General features: G+C 38.8%; 4 protein-coding genes across 8 annotated transcripts; 1 reads left to right on the top strand and 3 right to left on the bottom strand.

Moving 5' to 3' along the window:
* Window positions 1-79: 79 nt before the first annotated feature.
* LOC136283441 (NACHT, LRR and PYD domains-containing protein 3-like) lies at window positions 80-5,487 on the bottom strand. Its single transcript, XM_066172348.1, has one exon. It carries the CDS (start codon window positions 5,360-5,362, stop codon window positions 1,646-1,648), a length of 3,717 nt encoding a protein of 1,238 aa, XP_066028445.1. The 5' UTR covers window positions 5,363-5,487; the 3' UTR covers window positions 80-1,645.
* Window positions 5,488-9,003: 3,516 nt separating this feature from the next.
* Window positions 9,004-19,885, bottom strand: LOC136283446 (arf-GAP with coiled-coil, ANK repeat and PH domain-containing protein 2-like). 5 transcript variants are annotated; one of them, XM_066172363.1, is made up of 10 exons: window positions 19,722-19,828; window positions 13,202-13,292; window positions 12,492-13,111; window positions 12,043-12,103; window positions 11,823-11,890; window positions 11,608-11,717; window positions 10,898-10,958; window positions 10,648-10,697; window positions 10,274-10,329; window positions 9,004-9,732 (listed from the first exon to the last, which is right to left on the bottom strand). In XM_066172363.1, the coding sequence occupies exons 3-10, from the start codon at window positions 12,675-12,677 to the stop codon at window positions 9,617-9,619; spliced, it is 708 nt and encodes a 235-aa protein (XP_066028460.1). In that variant the 5' UTR covers window positions 12,678-13,111; window positions 13,202-13,292; window positions 19,722-19,828; the 3' UTR covers window positions 9,004-9,616. The 5 variants fall into 5 exon arrangements, with proteins under 5 accessions (XP_066028460.1, XP_066028462.1, XP_066028461.1 ...); XM_066172365.1 differs by having other exon boundaries at window positions 12,492-12,914; XM_066172367.1 differs by having other exon boundaries at window positions 9,008-9,732; window positions 12,721-13,111; window positions 19,722-19,885.
* On the top strand, window positions 14,678-16,335 carry LOC131785149 (P2X purinoceptor 7-like). The gene is made up of 3 exons (XM_059101990.2): window positions 14,678-15,024; window positions 15,164-15,296; window positions 15,821-16,335. Exons 1-3 carry the CDS (start codon window positions 14,706-14,708, stop codon window positions 15,999-16,001), a joined length of 633 nt encoding a protein of 210 aa, XP_058957973.2. The 5' UTR covers window positions 14,678-14,705; the 3' UTR covers window positions 16,002-16,335.
* Window positions 16,068-19,279, bottom strand: LOC136283322 (uncharacterized). The gene is made up of 4 exons (XM_066171921.1): window positions 18,953-19,279; window positions 18,430-18,573; window positions 18,066-18,335; window positions 16,068-17,974 (listed from the first exon to the last, which is right to left on the bottom strand). Exons 1-4 carry the CDS (start codon window positions 19,157-19,159, stop codon window positions 16,193-16,195), a joined length of 2,403 nt encoding a protein of 800 aa, XP_066028018.1. The 5' UTR covers window positions 19,160-19,279; the 3' UTR covers window positions 16,068-16,192.
* Window positions 19,886-20,110: the final 225 nt, after the last annotated feature.

Genomic DNA, 20,110 nt, shown 5'->3' with positions numbered 1-20,110 from the left:
AGACAGAATTTCTCCTTACAATATCAATACAATATCAGGCAGACAAGTGATGGGATTGAAGAAAATATCAGCTAGGGGAAGGGGAAGGGGATTATTAGTTGATCCAATACCAAATTCTCAAAACTAAACATGCATGTTATGAAAAAACTAAACATGATTGTGTATGATGGAAATTTGGACCAGAATTTTCAATATCTGGTTGGGCATTTATTTGAGGTAATAAGCTATTTTCATTTAATTTTTTAAAGAAGTTTTATTGCTGGTTTAAGACAGGGTGTGTAATTTTGGTCTAGGTTTAAAATAGGGTTGGAATAATTTTGTATTTTGACCTAAGGCAGGGCAACAGTTGATTTTAAGAAGGGTGCTATCTCTGCTAAAGAAAAGGTACTGCTGAAAAAAACCTCTATTTGAGCTGATCATGTTTCTCAGATAAATAATTTATACTTTTGTTTGATATTGAGAAGGCTTTACCGACCCCCCCCCTTCCCCTGCCCCACCCCCATCGCCTTCCTTTGTCCAATTTTTTTTTTGTTTCAAAACTTTTTGTAAAGCTCTTTACTCTGTCTGATATGTCTAACCATAGGGGCTGAATTGACAACAACTCAAAGAATAAATCTGCTTACATGATTTATTCAACAATCATCTGATAAACTTAGAGTTCTGCTCTTCTCTACAAATACTAGTCAGTGAAATCTCAACTGTCAAAGTCTTGAACAGTAGTGAATATAGTAATATCTTATATTTGAACTGCAGATCAATAAATGAAGATTAGAGTGATCATCACAGTTTATATGAACACTTCTTGAGCAGCATCTTCATTTGTTTAAGTGTTATACCTTTCATTTTATCACGGTAATAGTAACAGGCAAAAAATATGTGCAAAAACACTCCAATATTTAAAGCTACTGCATACACCTTAAAAAAATTGTGTAACGTAATATGTCTCACACCACTAACCTACAATAAAGTCTTTTGTCTTTGAAAAGTAATGGGTTTCCTTATTTACAATTTGTTTACACTATGAAACCACTCGAACCGGATAGCTTTGATCGAAAAGAAAAACAGACTTTTAAAAAAAAGAAAACTTTTATCCTTGCAAGCGATCTGTATCGTATTTACTCATCTGATCCGCCTATAATCTCCAAAAAAACTTCAGTAAACTTAACAAAACTATTTCATGTGACAGACATAAGTGATCAAATCATACAGAAGCATGCAGTAAATTTAGGCTCGAAATAAACCAATCATAAAATGAAAAAGTTTCCTGAGAGGTCCAAGGTTTGTTTGTTTTCTATGCAGTAAGTTTTGTGTTTTAACTTCAGTGTTATTTGTTCGTTTACAAAAAAAAGACACTTTGACATCCTTTGTTCTCGATAAACATGTTCATTGGTTCATTTTTCTTCATTTCGATCCGGTTCAGATAATCTCTCTGCTCTAAGCGCTTCACAAACTTAGTTTTCTTTCGTTCATTCACGATTTCAGTGGTTGTGTTATAATTGTCACTGAGCTGGTTACCTCACATTTTGAACTGTAAGTGGTTATTTAATTCTTCTTCCAGATTTCACAATTATTTGTGAATTGGCGATGTTAGATAAAAAGGCGACAGTCAGACTGACTATTATTAAGTAAATTCTCTGCGTGTCGTTTACCTGCTTCTGTGATGTTTTTCTATGAGGATTAACGTGTGTAGCTGACAGTTGTTGCTGGTGATGGCTTCAGCCAAGTGCTGTGCTCCAATGTCTGAGATGTTATTTTCTGAGAGGTCTAACTCGCGTAGCTGACAGTTGTTGTTTTTGATGGTTTCAGCCAAGTGCTGTGCTCCGATGTCTGAGATGTTATTTTCTGCGAGGATTAACGTGCGTAGCTGACAGTTGTTGTTGTTGATGGCTTCAGCCAAGTGCTGTGCTCCAATGTCTGAAATGTTATTTTCTGAGAGGATTAAGGTGCGTAGCTGACAGTTGTTGTTGTTGATGGCTTCAGCCAAGTGCTGTGCTCCAATGTCTGAGATGTTACTTTTTACGAGGGTTAACGTGGATAGCTGACATTTGCTGTTGTTGATGGCTTCAGCCAAGTGCTGTGCTCCAATGTCTGAGATGTTATCGTGTGAGAGGATTAACGTGCGTAGCTGACAGTTGTTGTTGTTGATGGCTTCAGCTAAATACTTTGCTGCTTCGTCTGTCAATTGATTACCTGCGAGGTTTAACCAGCTCAGTTGAGATTTACTACATTTTAACAACTTACAAATCTCAAAACAACCTAATGGACCAATGTTATTGTTAGACAATGTTAAATGTGAAATTTGTTGAACATTCGTAATTACAGTAACTACTGAAGCACAATCAACAGGTGTGAGTTGACAATAATGAAAATTTACAAAATTAAAGTTAATTTGTTGTAGTTTTCCCTGAACTATTTCCTCCATCTCACTACTTTCGTTAATGCATTTAAATAATGTCACTGCTAAATGTTTTTTGTCTTCAGTCGGCCAATAAGTTACTTTCCTTGGCTCCATATCCAATGACCACTCTTCGTTGTACATCACGTTTTCTTTCTCTTCAGTTTTCACAGGAAGAAGGTCTGTGATGATTTCGCTCGGTAGGTTTTCTTTCTCGTTCATTAGTCCTGCTAGAAACTGAAAAACCAGCTGCCATTTGCCGTCCGCGATGTTCGTAGAAACAAAGTTCCTCAGTTCTATTTCATTCATGTTTGCTAGGTGCCTCGCAGCGAAAAACTCTTGCATTGTTAAATGAATGAAACAGAATTGTTCCTCGCGTTCGAACGCGTCAGGTTGACGGTCTGGTAAGCGGTGAAAAAGAGCGCTGTCTTCCATTCCGCCTACTTCCTTTCTTCCAAAGACCAGCCTTCCTTCTTTAATTCCTTCAAATGCAAGTTTTTCAAGTTGCGAGAATTTCTTTTCCACTTCAGGGGGCAACTTGTCTGATTCCAAGAATTTACTAGCGAAATTCTTGCCGCGGAATTCTTCGTTGTGTCTGAAGTAAAAAATTTTCACTGCTTTCTTGTAAATAACTGTTAGATTCTTTGGTAGGCTAAGACTCTTGGAAGCATAGAACTTCACCATTTGTAACAGAGTTGAGCAAATGATGAAGCAACTCGCAGGAATGTAGCATAGAGAGAGAATGTTCGTGTTGCCGCCGATGTGTCGCCATAGTGATTCTCGCGCATCCTCGTCCTCTTCAGCACTGAATTTGTTTACGTATTCTTTGATTTGGCGGGATGAGAAGCCGAGGATCTCGTAAATTTTGTCGAAACGAACATGGTCGATAATGCATGGCAAAGCCGTAGGTCTTGTGGTAGTCAAAACGGCAGCTCCGTTGAGAAGTTTCCCAGTCGCAAGCTTCTCGTACAAGGCGTATAGGGGCATCTTCTCGTCTACGCGGTTTCTGAATTTAGGCTCGAAATTTTCCTCGCCGATCTTTGAATTATGTTTAAATTCATCGATTCCATCGAAAATAATCAGAACTCTTTGGGGGTTGTCGAGGATGTAACTCCAGACTTCATCATCCATGTGATTTGAGGGGGAATGTTCTGACAATGTGAGCAGTTCCCTGAGGCTAAGGTCGGGTGCCGCGTTGAATGCTCTGAATTTGATAAAGAAAGTAGCGTCGAAATGAATTTTGGCATCAGGTGAGTCATGGAATACTTTGTTAAATGCCCAGTCTCTGAGAAGTTTGGTACAGCAAAGTGTCTTTCCGATTCCAGGACGACCAACAATCAAAACGTTTTTGTTTTCGTGGTTAAGAATGTCCTCCGGCCCTCTAGGTGTTGTGTTTTTAGTCTCACTTGATCTGGCGTAGACTTTCATTTTCTCTTGTCTGTCTCCAGTAAAGTCATAATTAGCTATGTCTGGAACAACGACAAGTTTAGTGTAAATCTGATCCAGAGTCAAATGTTTAGCTGGGTGTCCTTTGCCGGGAGTACTTGGAAAAGGCGACCGGAGTTGGGGAGGTCGATTTGTCTCATCTTTAATGACTCTCTTTGTGTTCTCGATGAATTCCTGAAGCGGTGGTTTTTGGAGTTTTTGAGGCTTGCTTGGCAGATGTGGGATGTTCGTTTCATTTTCTTTACTTTCCTCTTCCTGGTGTTGTTCTTGTGGAACGTTCGTTTCTTGCTCTGTTCTTTCTTCTTGAAGCTTGCTTGGCAGATGTGGGATGTTCGTTTCATGGTCTTTACTTTCCTCTTTCTGGTGTTGTTCTTGTGGGACGTTCGTTTCTTGCTCTGTTCTTTCTTCTTGAAGCTTGCTTGGCAGATGTGGGATGTTCGTTTCATTTTCTTTACTTTCCTCTTCCTGGTGTTGTTCTTGTGGAACGTTCGTTTCTTGCTCTGTTCTTTCTTCTTGAAGCTTGCTTGGCAGATGTGGGATGTTCGTTTCATGGTCTTTACTTTCCTCTTTCTGGTGTTGTTCTTGTGGGACGTTCTTTTCTTGCTCTGTTCTTTCTTCTTGAAGCTTGCTTGGCAGATGTGGGATGTTCTTTTCATGGTCTTTACTTTCCTCTTTCTGGTGTTGTTCTTGTGGGACGTTCGTTTCTTGCTCTGTTCTTTCTTCTTGCTGAGGAGGTTCAAGTCTCAACATAGTCGATGTGGTAGCATTTTGCGAGTTGGCATGGAAGGGATTCAGGTGAGCCTCTAGAAACTTGGAATTTTTCATGAAACTATCCTCTTTCCACGCTCGTAGCAAAATATAGACGGTTTCTGACAGAATGCCAAAGAGAAAAATTCCGTTCACGACAAGAACAGCGCGCATCCAGGAGTTTTTCTTAGTTGCTCGTTGATTATGACACTCGTACCAGACGTCGGTAGAATTCCTTGGCTGACTCCCTCCAGAGGTTAGATAACAAGGAAAGTTGGAGGGAAAGCCCAGAGGATAAAGAAACTGACTTTGTAGAACCATAAAGAGAACTTTTAAAACAATCCTTGCGAAAAGTTGACAGCAGTAAGCGATAAACAGCTTTTTACTAGAAAGTGCGTTTCTTTGGTCGCCCAACTGCCTCTCGACGTCACCGTTACGAGCGCTTGGCGACAGTTGATCGACTGTAGGGCTCGCTATTTGGGAGTAAATAACACAGACAGTTCCGATGAGGAAGAAATTCATGATCACGAAGGCATAGATAGGAACATCGTGTTTGTTATACTGCTTCTCGTATAACTCGAAACATCTTCCACGGACAAGGTCGATGTTTCTACCCTTCGCCACGTCACAGCGGAAATCATACCTGGATTCGCTGTTTTCTGCGTCTGCAAAAATGCCAAGGAAGATTACACCGATCAGGATCCAAATAACAACTGCAGCATGGCTGACTCTGTTAAACGTTTTTGGTCTAAGTAATTCCTTAAGATTATCCATTGTTAGCGTTTGTATTCTCACTGTTTTCGATCAGATGAAAATCGCATTATGTCGTAAGTTGAAATAATGAAAGTATGGTGACTTCCGGTCAGTCATTGCTACAGAATTCACAGTTTCTCTATGGGAAGAGCTACAATTTTAATTCTTGGCAAAGTTACAGCTGTCAACTATTCATTTGTTTTCACCTGTCATCTTTTCTCGATCACTCAGGAAGCTGATATGGGAAACGGAGACAGAAAACTCCCTAAAAATATCTCTACTTAAGGGCAGAAATGCACGCGGTGACCGAAATGGCAGATTTGACGAAACTTTGTCAAACCGAGTGGTTGTTCATGGATTTGACGATTTTGACGAATTGTAGTTAAATTCGTCAGAGCGAAATCAGCTTGGCGGATTTAACGATTTTGACGAATTTTCGCCGTTTTTGTTACTGCACACATTTCTAGACTTTTTTTGGAAACTGAAATGGACACGTGCTAAAAGTGACATTAATCCGAAATTATTTTGAAAGAGGCTTTAAAAAGACAATCACAAGTATGGCGAAGGCTTTTGGTTTCTGAGGCAAATTGCACGCTTAGTAGTGTAACCAGAAGAGATACGATTCTTCGCTGCACAATCTCCTTCACCTTCCCCCTCTACCAAAGCCAAAGTAATTTTCTAACTAATTACGAGCGCCTCTAATCACGCCTTGGTTGTTCGACTTTCATTTTTCTCATCAGTTTTCAAGATCGTGTAATTTTTCCGAGATTGACTTGTACGACTGCCAACCGTGATACAAAAGTGAAGACATAGGATACATACCCGTATGAAAATCAAACCACGGATCATTTCCAGCGTCAAAGGATCTCTATTGTACTGATTTTTAGAGATTTACATTGATGCAGAGTACCCCGTCATTTCTTTGTTTGTTGGTTTTTTTTTTTGGTTTCATTTTTTTTTGCGAAAGTTAAGGGATAAGAATAAGTATTTAGAGCGAAGAAACGATGCAGTTGCAGAATAGTAGGTTGTGAAAAAAATTAAGGCTTCGACGGGATTCGGACCCACTCCTCCCAGATACTAGTTGAGCACCGTCGGACCATCTAACCTGAGGACCTACTTAAATTTGGCCGTTCCCTCTTCCTTCATGCGGCTACGCAGCTCAGTTATAGTCTCGGAAGGCACGGGCTTGAAACCCCTCCGATTTTGAACCTTCTCAAGATTTCAGGCTTCTTTTTGGCAATCACAACTGCAACTTATCTGAGAAGATCGGTTCTTCCACCTTACTCAGTGGTACTTTATGTGGCGAGAACTTTTATGATTTTGGTGAGACGGTATTTTGCGAGGTTATATTTTTGCGATCTCAAAACAAGGCCGGCAAATACAAAAGAAGGCAATTAAAATTCGTGATTCAAGCGTTTCAAATTCATTTTAGTTTCCAAAATGTCGTAACTTTTGACGACTGGAAGAAAGATATTCGAAGGAGTTTGACCAATCTAGCCGATTCAGATGAAGATGATAGCGAGAATCTCTACTCCATATGCGAAAACCTTTGCAAATTAAAGACAACACTTCACAACAGAAGGTACAAAATAAACTGAATTACCAGCAAGACCAGTTAATAAAATTTGCCGATACACATCTTGTATATGTTGTTTTTTTTCACATTTCAGATCATTTTTTCTGTAATTTGAATGTCCTATAGGGAATTAAATTTCGCGAGAATTTTCATCCGCTGGACAATGATTTAACCTTTTTTCTACAGTTGCGAAAAAGGCGAATTTAAACACCAATAATGTGTACCACCCACAAGCCAAAATATCGTAGATCTCATTTATTGAAGTTAACAGTATCGCTATACACGTCGGTCTTACAAATCGGAATATTAACGCGCATCGAGTAATTCTTTTAATAAAAACAGCATTTTCCTTAAATTTTCTTTTAGTTTAAGGTGGCTGAAAACAGTTTCCGAAACACCTACTGACTGTCTTGGAAGCGTTCAAAAACCAACACTTCCTCTTCGGTCTCCTCGCTGAGGTTGAACCAATTTCACACTTGTTGACTAAAGGATTGAAATAGTGTGCGTGACTTGGCAATCGCTATTATTATGCTAATGTTATTAAACAATTTTTAGGGACTGTATCGGAAACTCCTCGAGCGGTATCCTCGCAACTTCAAGATTTTCTTTTTCGCAATAACGCGCCACTGTTGGGAAAAATTTAACGACTTCAATCTAACCGTTTCAACGTTATGATGCTGCTAAGTTTACATTTGACTGATTTGAATCAACGTAAAGAAATCGAAAGATTACGTTTTGTTTTTCGTTGGACAAATTTTCAACATGTTCTCCTGTTTGTTGCCAATTGGCGACTTGTCGAAATTTCAGTCGCCAAATGTTCTCTCGCAATGGCGACCAAAATGGTTGGGGCTTGGGGAGCTGCGCTAGAGCCTGAAAGATGCTATATTATAAAATGATATGGACAGTTGGCAATCCTCGTAGTTTTATTTAGGTTTGTTTATGGCAAGAATGTGAAAGGTGGAGTATGTTTTCAGGGAGATTTGTTTTCAAATTAAAATAATTGAAATAAAAGTATTAGATCCCAAGTTTTGTCTGCATTCATAATTAATAGAGCTAAGCATTTGGTATTATAAACAAACCACATTACCACAGTTTGAAATGAAAAACAAAACAAAACAGTTTTGGAAGTGCTTTTTTTTTCTACTTGGCACCTTGTTTTTCTCTGAAGTCTCTAAAATGCTTTATTTGCGTCAACTACAACTTCGAAAGTTTTTATCTTTGCTTCCTTTGAGTTTGATTTTGGCTTTTTCGAAAGAGGAGAATAAATGAAACCTGAAGCGGACCTTTTGATTTGCTAATCAGACTAAGAGACAAATTGACAGTGGTCGTAATGAAAATATTTGGGAGGCATTTTTAAAAGTTGACATGCACACCCTTAAACCTGTTAAACCGCTGAGGAAGGGGGGCATCGGGGTCTATTAGCAGCCGCAATCATCCAAAACCACACAACCGCAAAAAAATTGGATCAAAACCGAAAACCGCATGCAAAACAGTCTTAAAAAATTTCAACATCCTAGTGATCAAAACCCTGATCGATCTGATGCATTGGTGACAAGTGGAACATACAGAGCTTTTTGGGGCTATTCGAGATCAGTGGAGAAGCATAATTGCCGCTCAGATCGCAGAGGAACGGGACCCAAATAGGAAAAACCGAAGTTTTCTGGCACAAAGATCGAAAAGCCAATCTTAAAAATAGCCAAAACCGCAAAACCGAAAATCCCAATACCCCACCTGAAAGTGACTAGGATCTAATTTCTCCTCACAATATCACACCTGAATCAAACATTGAGGTCACAAGAATACAGGGAATTATCACCAAATAAATCAGCTCTTGTTTGTTAAACAAATTCTCCTTACCAGCCCCTCAGGAAATGTATGGCAAAAAGTTTGGAGAATATGTATACTGATGTTAGGGTGTAAAAAGGTAAACATAAATGACAGGATATATCAAACCTCAACATTTCACCATTCAAACTGACAAAAATTAGCTGATGGGACTTCAAACAAAAAGGTAGAGACCACTCTGTTTTTATTTTTTTTAATCAATATCAATCTAATGGAGGCTACCACTTAGTCTGGTCAAAATCAACTAAATAATGATTCAATACTAGCTAGTCTGTACAATTTTTCATAGCTGAGCACTGTAATATTAATATAATCATGTTCAACTTTGACTTTTTGACCATAGTATTCATACAGTCAACTCTTCATTAAATGTCTTCATTGATGTCCTTCCTTCCATTCAGTTGTCATAGGGGAAATTTTATTTACAAATTTCATTTTTTTTTAACAATGATTGACTGATATGTTTTCTTTCCTTAAGTTATTCAGTGCAAGATTCTATTCTCTGTTCTAAACGATGCTGTTATTATCATGGGGATAATTTTAAATTCCTAATGAATAAAAAATATATTAATTGTACAGTTCAGCTTTCTTACATTACATGACAGTTAGTAATATTGTCAGTGTGAACATTAATTCCTGATTGGTGCAAATTACTAAAAAACTAAACATAAATTGGAAATAATGTTTTACTCCTTTTGTGTTTGTGGTAAGATTAAATCTAGAGTGAATATTCAAATTGGTTTCTTCGATGAAATGAGAATTTGTTTGCTTATTTTTGAGGAATGAAACATTTTGATGTGAAGTGACCTCAAATATTTGTTTTCAATTTAAGGTGGAACAAATTGATTTTGTTATCACAGTTGTGTCTGTCTACTTGGTCCACTTGAATCAAAATTGCGTTTAAGCCTGTCAGGGTCTCTGGATGCCATATTAGAAAAATCTCTGAACACATCATTGAATGTAACATCACCTGAAACAAAAAAATGACAGCAGTTAGTCCTTTAATCCATAAGAGTGACAAGGTTCTGATTTCTCTTTATAATCTATCCCTTAAATCAAATGTTCAAGTCACGAGAATGAAGGAAATGATCAACAACTAACAAAGCTCTTCATGGTTTTACAAATTCTCCTTGTTAGACCCTTGGAAATGTATAGAGAACAGTATGGAGAATATGCATAATGATGTTGGGGTGTAAAGGGTTCACCTTTACACCCCTTTGAGTGATTGATGAGTAATTTCCCTCTGCAACTAATTATAATCATGGATAAGTAGAGTGCATTTGATTTATGATATCATAATATTTTTCATCATACTGCTTGCCCAGAAATATCCAGGGATAGTGGACTTTCATTGTAGACAAACATGATGAACAATACAGTGGTTAGATTACATTGCTTACCACTCCTTAAATTCACTGATAATTAAAACAACAACAACAACAACAACAACAACAACAACAAACAAAACAAATCAGAAAAAAATAGATGGAGCACTCTTTAAAAGATCTTACCCTGGGCAATCTCATTATCTTCTCTCATTTCTTCATTCAGTCTTGCCAGTCTCAACCTATAAATAATTTCATTTTTCACCTTCTAGTAAATGTTGACAAGTTAGAAATGGACCAAAAGCAGCTATATGTTTACTGTAATAGATACCAAAATAACCTGACATCCAAAAACAAGGTGTAGATATAAAATTTACAATTCCTAACAATGATTCTTTCACAAAAGAAGACAATGACTAAAGACTGCTGTGTGTGAATTCCAATTCCAATTTTTTGGGATTCTTTCATTCACCTCTTGAAGGATAAATAAAAAAACCAATTCCTAGGAACAGCATCATAATCAGGCAATATCCACTGTTATATCGCATTTGTATACTTACAGAGTAACAATATCTGCATTTGTTTGTTTTAGTGCAATTGTAAGAGGGTCCTGAAATTAACAAAAGAAATTGATCAAGAAACTTTCATGAGCACTGTTTTTACCGCCACTTGTGACCTTTCATGCAACATCTACTGCTTCCTCTGTTTTCCAGGGGAACACAGATTAATTTGGAAGGAAAGACTGGCAGTTCATGTGAAGTTGTCTCCAAGGGCTTTTTTCATGCATCACCACATTATGTTCACACTCACCTCTCCATTCTCATCAACATCATGCTGGTTACCTCCTCGCTTCAGGAACAAGAGGGTAGGACTGAAAATAAAGGAGCAGTATTAATATAAGTGATGACAGATGATGCCACAGCTGGGTGAACTGTTTTAAGCCCTGGCCATACCACTGTATTGTGTTCTGGAGATAGACACTATGCTAAGGAAAGAACTGGTTGCTAAGAGCTACAGGAACTAGGTTTAAGTACACATAGTTATGGAACTTTTACTGGAACATGTGGTTGTAAGTCTTAAACTTACTAATATTCATACATTGATAATAACAACTTGAAGCAAGAAAGAAAAAGAAATAAAATGCTTTGCCTCACAGAAACAAGCAAGGTTCTTAATAGACTCACAAAGACTGCAGGAGATAGTGAAGGTCAGAACAAAAATTGTTCTAACAAAATAGTCACAGGCCACATATGATAGTTAAAGATAGATAGCCTACAGGAACTAGGTTTAAGTACACACAGTTATGGAACTTTTACTGAAACATGTGGTTGTAAGTCGATCTTAACCTTACCAATATTCATATACTGATAATAACAACTTGAAGCAAGAAAGAAAAAGAAGTAAAATGCTCTGCCTTACAGACACAAACAAGGTTCTCAATACACTCACAATGACTGCAGAAAACAGTGATGGTAAGAGAGAAAATGGTTTTAATAGAATCTTATTTTTGATCAACTCACCCTGTCTGCCCAAGAAGTGCTGCATGATGAAGTGCACCTCTTCCCCTCTTGTCTTTCTGGTTTATTTTAGCTCCATTTTGTAAAAGGAACTCACAAGCTGGTAATGATCCCTTGAGGAAGAAAAATAATAATTTCATTACATGATGACCCTTCCATGAAGGAATTGCAAGTACTTAGCATAGCAGAACACTGTCAACAGAAAGAGTCAAACCTACCCCTAAGACAGACTGGTGAAGTGCTGTTTTTTGTTCATCTTCCTCATTTACCCAGTTCACTTTGGCACCTGAAAATTTTCCATAAACACTTTCATGACTTGTACATTTTTGAGGAAAGTGGAAAGTTACACACAGTTTGTGTGATTACTGTAAGTATCACTTTCCAGAAATGTCTGTGCAGCCATTAAATAAACAATAAGTGCAGCATGTTCTTGTCTACCTTCTGCAAGTGATGCAGCCATAAGAGGAAGACTCTTCCATTCTGCTGCTTTGAAAAGTAACTGCAACAAAAACCCACAATTAAAACAAGCCACAAGCAATGTCATGTACCATTAAACTGTTGACCCCTGAGAGTGACCAGCATCTACTTTTTTCTTACAGTATCACCCATGAATCACACATTAAGATCACAAGAATAAAGGACATGATCACCAACTAAAGAGGCACTGAAATGTTTAATTAAACAAATTCTCCTTGTCATCATGTCACTAAATGTATAGAGAACAGTATGGAGAATATGCATGCTGGTGTTTGAGTGTAAAGGGTGAATAATCACCACTAAGTACCAACTTCATAAATCTCAGGACATTACAAAACAGCATATAATGATATAACAAATAAATAAATAGATAGTGCAGACCTCTTTATTTGGTAATTTAAGGTGCATACCCTACTGGGATGAACTCTTTTCAACACAGCAACTGCTTTCTCCTTGTCCTCCTTCAGTCTTTTCTCCAGGTCACCATCCCCATTATTCTGCGCTCCTTCACAAATGGTTGCCTCGTGAGTCAGACCATCTTCACTTCTGGTTGAATCAAATGAACCTCCCCTATCTCTACCCTTGTCAGAAGACATAGCTACTCTGATGGAGGCTGTCCGTCACCTCTCACTATCTCACCATGATGTTGATGGTGCACTAGTTCCTGGTCTGTCCTCATCATGTGAGTCACTGCTAGCAGTCTCATCACTGAGAAAATTTGAAGCAACATGTTCTAACTTTTCAGAGTCTTCACTTGCTACATCTGTGAGAGTATTTCAGCAGGGGCACTCTTTCAGTTGTCCATCTTTGACTTTGACTTCATGGCAAGTTTCCTTTGGAAAAGTTTACTTTTTCAGAGTCTGTTCTCTCAAAGGCCAAATGTGTGCGCCTTTCCTCATGGTGAACTTTCATTCCTGCAAGATTTCTAATGATCTCTTTGTCCAAAGTTTGACAGTTTTTTAGAAAGGTTTCCAGGGAAACAAACTTGTGCTGTACATATTTTAACTTGATCCAAGTCTCTCTTTCACCCCTTCAACAAAAATAATTTAATAATTATTTTTCAAAAAATGTTATAAACTATAAAACTTTAGGAATTAATATTTAAAACAACAAACAGTACCTGCTACTTTGAGGAGTTGGTTTATTTGTATGCGAGTTGACTTTTGCTTCAAGAATTCTGTTGACTAATCATTTCCCGATTCTGTCATTAACTTAAAAACAAAACCTAAAATTACTACATAACATTCATTTAGTTCTATTTTACCTGTACTTTTTCTCTAAAATTAAAAATATTCCATCACCAAGTCAGAGACTATGCCTTGATCACTTTAAGATGCAAGCCCATTTAAAATTATGCCAGAGCATTGTCCAGTACAACAGTTGCAAACTCAAAACATAGTGCTTATAAATAATAAAGGTATGCATCTTATGTTATCTTGACTTGCTCTGGTTCCTATGCATCAGGAGTCAATGAGCAAACTTTAAAGACATGTACACCCAAACTCCTGTTAAAACAAGCTTTACCAAATTGAAGTAAAGATTTGACAAAATAATTTGCAAGCGTGCCAGAGTGGCCAGAAAAACCTGTCCTCAAAAAGCTCTAAAAGAAAATAGGGCAAAAATCTGAGACAGGCCAAGCACAACTCGCATCTCCCACCATTAGACTATACTATGTTTGACATACACTGTATAAGCAGACTACAACTAAGTAGCTATAAGAACGATGTCCAGCTTTCTGATAAGTTTCTAGAAATTTCTAGAATATGACAGCTTTATTCCAGAATCCTATTCTAGCTTCTTTCAAGAAAACATTTTCCAAGTTTTAAGTTCTTTCAAAAGCTGGAAATAGCTGGAATTTAACACATGCATTAGCTGCTGCCAGAAATTGACAGCTTTTTCCAGTCTATATTTCTTGCAGGAAACTGGAATAAGCTAGAAATAGTTAACAACTAATTTACATTTAGCAAAACTGAGAGAAATTGTCAGCTTAGTCAGTTTCATTTTATTTTAAAGTCTTGAATAAGAAAATGAAAAGATGTACTTTACCTTACAGCTTGCCATACATAGTAGATTCAAAGTAGTAAAACTTACACAACTATCATTGGCTCTTTTTTTTTTTTTTTTAATTCTAGATCTACCTTTTCAAGATCAGTGGGATCTTTTCTTTTTTGTTAGTAGCGGTGATCAGTGATTTGATATTTACAATAATGTTTCTGGAAACCCTGAGTAATTAGATTAATCAGTTTTGGGCAGGTACACTTGATGTACAGTTATAAGTCACCTGTCATTGAAAAATGGATTCTCAACATGCTGATTTTTTTCATAATGCAAAGCCACTATTCAATATATATTAGCTGATTTGTCTGATTATACAGTCATCTTATCAGTGATTAACATTGTTGGTTTTAAACAAGTTTCTCATAATCAATTAAAGGGGAAGTACGGTCTAGAAAAAGTTTACCTATATCAAAAGTTTCTGACTTGTTTTTTCATTATTGGCAATTCATTTGAGCTTTAAGTGTATTTGTTGCCAGAAATTACGTTTAAAAAATTGACATTTTGGAATTGAAATCCGCCATCTTTATTATGACGTAGCTATGACGTAGCAATAGTCAAGCGTTGTAATGTCGACTAAGATGGATGAAAACATAGAAAACAGCGGCGAGGAGAGCGATAATGACTCAATTCTCGACTTGGATCTTAATCCAGACGGTGTAATTCGTCCATTCATGTTTGAGCCGCAACATAGCTCATCTTCAGGAGAAGAAGAAATTTCTGTTGACAAAGAAACTCAGGAAGAGATACAAGAAGAAACATCTACGCGCTCACGTCTTGGAAATCGCGAATGGTGTTCTTACGGCAACTGTCAAGAGATGCCAACAGAAAACGAGTGTATATGCTGCCAAGAAATGGATGTACTAGGTGATCGACTCGATCTGGAAGGTAATTAATTCTTCTCAAATAAAATCTTTGTTTCTAAAGTGATAATTTTTTATTTTTTTACTAAAGAACGGCGCAGTGCCCGCAATGGATTTATTTCACCCTGCTAACTGAGTGATATGAACTATCACTGAAATTGCAGGTAACAAGCTTCAGTGTATTACAGAGCACGGATCATTTGGACCCGTGTGTTTACTAGCGGACGTCTTGAGAACAGCCCTAGTTGGCATGCACCAAGTGAGAAATGACAGACTTGAAGATTATCCGTCAAATGAGTAAGCACCAACAGAATAAATATTTTTCACAAAATTCATGCAAACAAAACGCTTTAGTTGTTTACGAGTTCGTGTGACGCGAACCCTAAGAAACAAATGCAGTGTTGTCAGCCCTTTTAATACAAGTGGTGTTGTAGTCTTTTGTCTGAAGGGTGAACTTCATCGCTATATTTAATTGTAAAGAGCCAGTACACCTCTTCAGTTTGTGTGCTTTGTTTTCCTAATGGAGGTAAATTATGAGTAAATATGGACGTGGACGAGACAAAATTGAAAGAAGGAGTTCTTATGAGAATCATCACATCACTTAATGAGGGAAAATAAGAAAGGGAAACTTGCTACATGTAAACAGAGCCTTAGTCAAACGGCGAGCCTCAGGAAGTCTCCCTTTGTCACACAATGTTAGCTTAAGATATTGATCTCATTACAAATGAGCCCCTGCTTGGCGAAGTAGAATTTGTTTGTTTCAACTGCATTTGTCTGGGTTCTGTTCCGAGCATGTATCAATGTCTTTTGTTTTTTCCTAGGAGTATGCGATTGGCAGGTTATAGACAGTTTACTTGGTGGACTTATAACAGACTTGGTAAAGGGAACAGACGCGTGATTCCTTCGTGTGTTGTGGCATCAATAAGACGTAATTACCCAGATGCAGCCGGAAATTATACAGGCTTTAAAGATGCCGAGGACAATGACTCATGGCCGGGATAGTCACGTTTAATTAATAAACTTGTCTTTGTTTTTATTAAACATTCAAGGAGGTCCACGGCACTATAGGGGTATCGGCTCCAGTTCCAATCATTAAAATACCTTCAACAGTCTGTTCCAAAAATAGAAAACTGACAATGTAAATGCTAGTGCCATTTTAGGCGGACTATTCGATTTTTGTATTTCTATTTTTTTCACTTGCTTAATTTTTTTCCAAATCTGGATACATGCCGTGCGAGAAGGTCCTCTTTTGGTGGGCGCGGAATGGGTGCGATGTTTTTTGGGAGATCAGGGACTTGAACTTGCTCTGGCTCTTCTCCTGTGTCTCTCATCTCCAACACTGAGCATAGCATTTCCGTAACGTGCGGCTTGGTCTTCTCTTCGAAAACAGGCCTTACAACCCAATCCTTCATCCCCTTAGGATAAACATAGCGGAATCGTTTCTCCCCACTCGAAGCCTCTGCTTGAGATCGACCAGTGCCCGAATTGTGGTCTAAAGCAGTTAGCTGTGTACGCGCTACCATTCCCAGGTATCCAAAATGTTGCCGCTTGGGCGCGTATTTGTTGTAGAGTGAATGGTACACTTCTAAGGCCCCTGTGTGGATGGTCTTCGTTAGAAGGTCCAAATCCTTTAAGAGTGTCTTCTCTAGCACTACGTGTTTTAACGCTTCGTGTGCCGGGGAACCTGCGACTAGCCATTTCGTTTTACGATGTGCCCTTGGGGAAATGGGCTCGTGTGCACAACGACTGTACAGCACAGTCGAATCCCAATCGTGTTTGTCAGCCGTGTGGTGGAGGATGCTGACCCACTTCTCTTTGAGGAGCTGGGGATTTCCGTCACATGTCATCGCTGACCACCACATATGGTTTGTCACGGATTTTATCCAAGGAGAGAGGTCCCTGCATTCTTTCTTCTTGGCTTTCGTGGCTAGCTTGGACTTGATGTTCTTAGTCAAGTGCCACACGTCTACCTGGTGCTCAACACCGAGGTCCTTATACTCGCTTCTCATGAGTGCCTTGATACCGGTGTGCCTGTCAGTACCTACAACACCTACAGGAATGCCACTATTTAGTGCGCGATCAAGACAATGCTTAAAACCACGTTTCTCCATTGCCTGTGAACTTGTACTCTGCTTTACATGGCAAACTTCGAAATCGACAATTTTCTCACTCTCTTTGTCCATCATGGTGTAAGTTCCGTATTTGGCACTATAGCCTGGGGAGTCACAACGTCCATCCCCGAGGAGAGTGACCGAGCTCCTGTCTAAGAGATCAGCGAGGACTGCCGCCTTTTCCTGCTGCCAACGATCATTTATAACAGGGAAAAGGTGCTTCTTCTGCCAGTTGTGATAATCCGATTTGCTCAGAAAGGCAAGATTTATTGCAGAGGCAACTTCTGAAACACGCGAAAACGTATTTCCTGTAAAAAGTATAGCACCTGAAAGCAATACGTTCCCCGCGGCCGCCCTGTTAACAAGTGGCTGGGAAACCCACTCCTTCGAATGGGAGTTTTTACAAAGTGTCGTTACTTTAAGCGCACTTCCCTTTTTTAATAGCTCCTTTTCAAGAACCTCGCCACCGCATTCAACACAGCGGCCAAATAACTTAAGCAGTTCTTCCTCAAATACTATGTACTTGGGAGACGAACACATTTTCTCATAAATGGTATCGTGACTGTTACTAACGGGCGGATCAGTCTCCAAATCGCTTTGGGTGGTGTCCTGGTCCACTTCTTCAAAGCTGATGTTAAACGAACTGTCTTCCCCAGCCTCTTCATCACAGCTGACTTGAATGGAACTGTTGTTGATATTGTCATCATCAAAGCTGACTTGAAGGGAATTGTCGTTCACATCGTCATCTATTGTTACGTCAGTATCTTCTTCCAGGTTAATCGAGAGTTCCAGAAGCCGAGGTGGTTGGCTAGATGAAGCTTTGATCGGGGTCGAAGTAAATGGCTGCGTGCAAAGGGACCCAGGCTTAGAGAATAAAGGCAGCGGATTCCATGGTGGAACACAACTATAGTTGTGATCTTGAAGAAGCAGCGCGTCTCCTGTTTCACTAGCAAGCCATTGTGTTCCACACGTCGTAAACTTTTTTTTCAGGTTCGCGGTGTTCTGCGCTTGCAGATGTAGCGTCGGTCCGGATAAACTGAGATTCTGTGCAGCTTTGGGAAGAAAGTTGATTCGCCGAAGGTTCTATTTCAAGCTGTGGAGAAGAGGGCGAAGCAGCACAGGAGGTAGATGGTGTATCGCTAGTGTTTTCCTTTACAACTGAACACGAAGACTTTTCTTGCTCTAAAGATAGCAAATTGGTGTTTTCAAGAAGGGTGTTCAAGACCTACGATGAAATGCAGAATGTACGGTGTTGATTACATTTACAGGCTGGTATCACAAAACAGTTGTTATTGCATCATTAATATTTCACACCCCACCTCCTGTCGGCTCTGGCGATTCGCCCTACCAACGCTTGTTTGTCGGATTTTCTTTGGTGGAGGTGCATAGGGAAAAACAGATGGAACTGCATCATCTTTTAAGTGTCTCTTTTTCCTGCTACCGTCAGATCCAAGGAGCTCGGACTGTATTTTTACAAGAAAGGAAAACAAACAAACATTAAACACACTAATGGTTTTCCTCATTGTCTTCTTATTTACACAGAGTGACTAGAAGACCTTTTTCACCGTGATTCTGGTATAAACAAATATTCACGTGCCTTATAAGATAATTATAAACACTGCTTTGGAAAAATGCTTGGGAAAAATTCTTGGGAGAAAACGGCTAAGCGCCTCATGGTCGCGATTGAATTTACTACACGTGGTCAATCACCAATGCGAGCTTCAATTTGTTTTGCTGCTATTACAGTGGTTCTTTTAAATAAAATTAAAGAACAAAATACAATTCGAGTATGGGAAAGGTAAACATAGCTTTCAGTTTGAAGCAAAGGTCAAATATTCATACCTGAATATTCCGCTTGAAGTCGTCCTTGATAAAGTGATCTGAGCAGACGTAGCAGTTCTCGGGTTTCGGCAGAGCGTCCTCGCGTTTTATTTTTGCCAGCCAAATTTCCTTTAAATTTTCATTTACAGGTAGCTTGTGGAAGCTTACTCCTTTCCCTTTTGTATTTTTGTAAGTATTATGGCAGTTAACTACAAGACAGTTGACCATAGTTAAACCCTCATTAGAAATACTCGTCAGAAAGGTCAATCAAGTCAACCAGGTCAAAGCGATGAACAACAAGGTTTGACTATTGCTACGTCATAGCTGACGTCATGTCCAAGATGGCGTTTTTCTAGTCGCGAAAGTGGTAGATAAGAGCAACTTCAAAGCGCTGTTGTCGTAATTGCAAAGCAAACTGGACAAAACGGCAACTATTTTCGAATTCCTGTGGAAAAGTTCTATCAATAGAAGTAAAATTTTTCTAGACCGTACTTCCCCTTTAAGAACTCCAACAAAAGCTGTTCACCGCAGAGTTTTGAATAAGAAATTTGCATAAGGGCATTTACACTAATGAAAATACAAGATACAGCTAGAATAGATTGTTTCTGTTATCTTCCTGTTTGTGTTTAGTCCAAATTTTTCTTGAGAATGAACAATTGAGAGTCACATTGTGACTACCATTGACACCTTGAGAATGGTTGCTTTTGTCAGGCCTCACATTATGAAGAGCCAACTTTGCAGAGAGATACTTAACACTACAAGTACAATGATAAATAAGTAAATTACTCACTTTTTTGTTCATTACAAACAACTTTATCGACAATGACCACAGCAATTCGGAGCCCTAGCAACACACCAATCGTTTGGGTTTCCAGAAAGGTGAATGATTTCCTCAAGGATACAGTCCACAGCGATCGCGTACGTAAGAGCCGTCGTTGCAGCGATCAACTGGTCAGCGGTGAGATTCATCGGCATTTGGTAAACAAACATGGCGGATCGGCAGTTGTGGTTGCAACGGCCGCTTGCTTCACAAAAAATGCGAAGTGTGTCCAGAGCATCCTTTACTTTGTAGCGGAGGACTTTGTTACGGATTTTTTTATTAACTTTGCAAGAAAGAGTGATGCTTGGACAGAATGGGCGCGAAGCGAACAAGAAGAATAACCATCTGGCAAACCTTGC

This window comes from Pocillopora verrucosa, chromosome 9 (assembly GCF_036669915.1).
Source record: "Pocillopora verrucosa isolate sample1 chromosome 9, ASM3666991v2, whole genome shotgun sequence".
Taxonomy (NCBI): Eukaryota; Metazoa; Cnidaria; class Anthozoa; order Scleractinia; family Pocilloporidae; genus Pocillopora; species Pocillopora verrucosa.
The sequence above is the reverse complement of the archived record's forward strand: the minus strand, read 5'-3'. Positions and strand labels throughout refer to the sequence as shown.

Bases quoted from the DNA above. Each gene is read 5' to 3' on its own strand.
- LOC136283441 (XM_066172348.1), bottom strand. From the start codon at position 5,362: ATGGATAATCTTAAGGAATTACTTAGACCAAAAACGTTTAACAGAGTC.
- LOC136283446 (XM_066172364.1), bottom strand. From the start codon at position 12,677: ATGTCTTCTGACAAGGGTAGAGATAGGGGAGGTTCATTTGATTCAACC. The intron at 11,891-12,042 runs GTAGACAAGAAC...GAAAATTTTCAG, and splicing joins GGCTGCATCACTTGCAGAAG to GTGCCAAAGTGAACTGGGTA. The intron at 10,959-11,607 runs GTGAGTTGATCA...CTTTATTTTCAG, and splicing joins GCACTTCTTGGGCAGACAGG to TCCTACCCTCTTGTTCCTGA.
- LOC131785149 (XM_059101990.2), top strand. From the start codon at position 14,706: ATGTCGACTAAGATGGATGAAAACATAGAAAACAGCGGCGAGGAGAGC. The intron at 15,025-15,163 runs GTAATTAATTCT...CTGAAATTGCAG, and splicing joins TGATCGACTCGATCTGGAAG to GTAACAAGCTTCAGTGTATT. The intron at 15,297-15,820 runs GTAAGCACCAAC...GTTTTTTCCTAG, and splicing joins GAAGATTATCCGTCAAATGA to GAGTATGCGATTGGCAGGTT.
- LOC136283322 (XM_066171921.1), bottom strand. From the start codon at position 19,159: ATGGTCAACTGTCTTGTAGTTAACTGCCATAATACTTACAAAAATACA. The intron at 18,336-18,429 runs GTGGGGTGTGAA...ATTTCATCGTAG, and splicing joins ATCGCCAGAGCCGACAGGAG to GTCTTGAACACCCTTCTTGA. The intron at 17,975-18,065 runs GCTTGCTAGTGA...TTATTCTCTAAG, and splicing joins ACGACGTGTGGAACACAATG to CCTGGGTCCCTTTGCACGCA.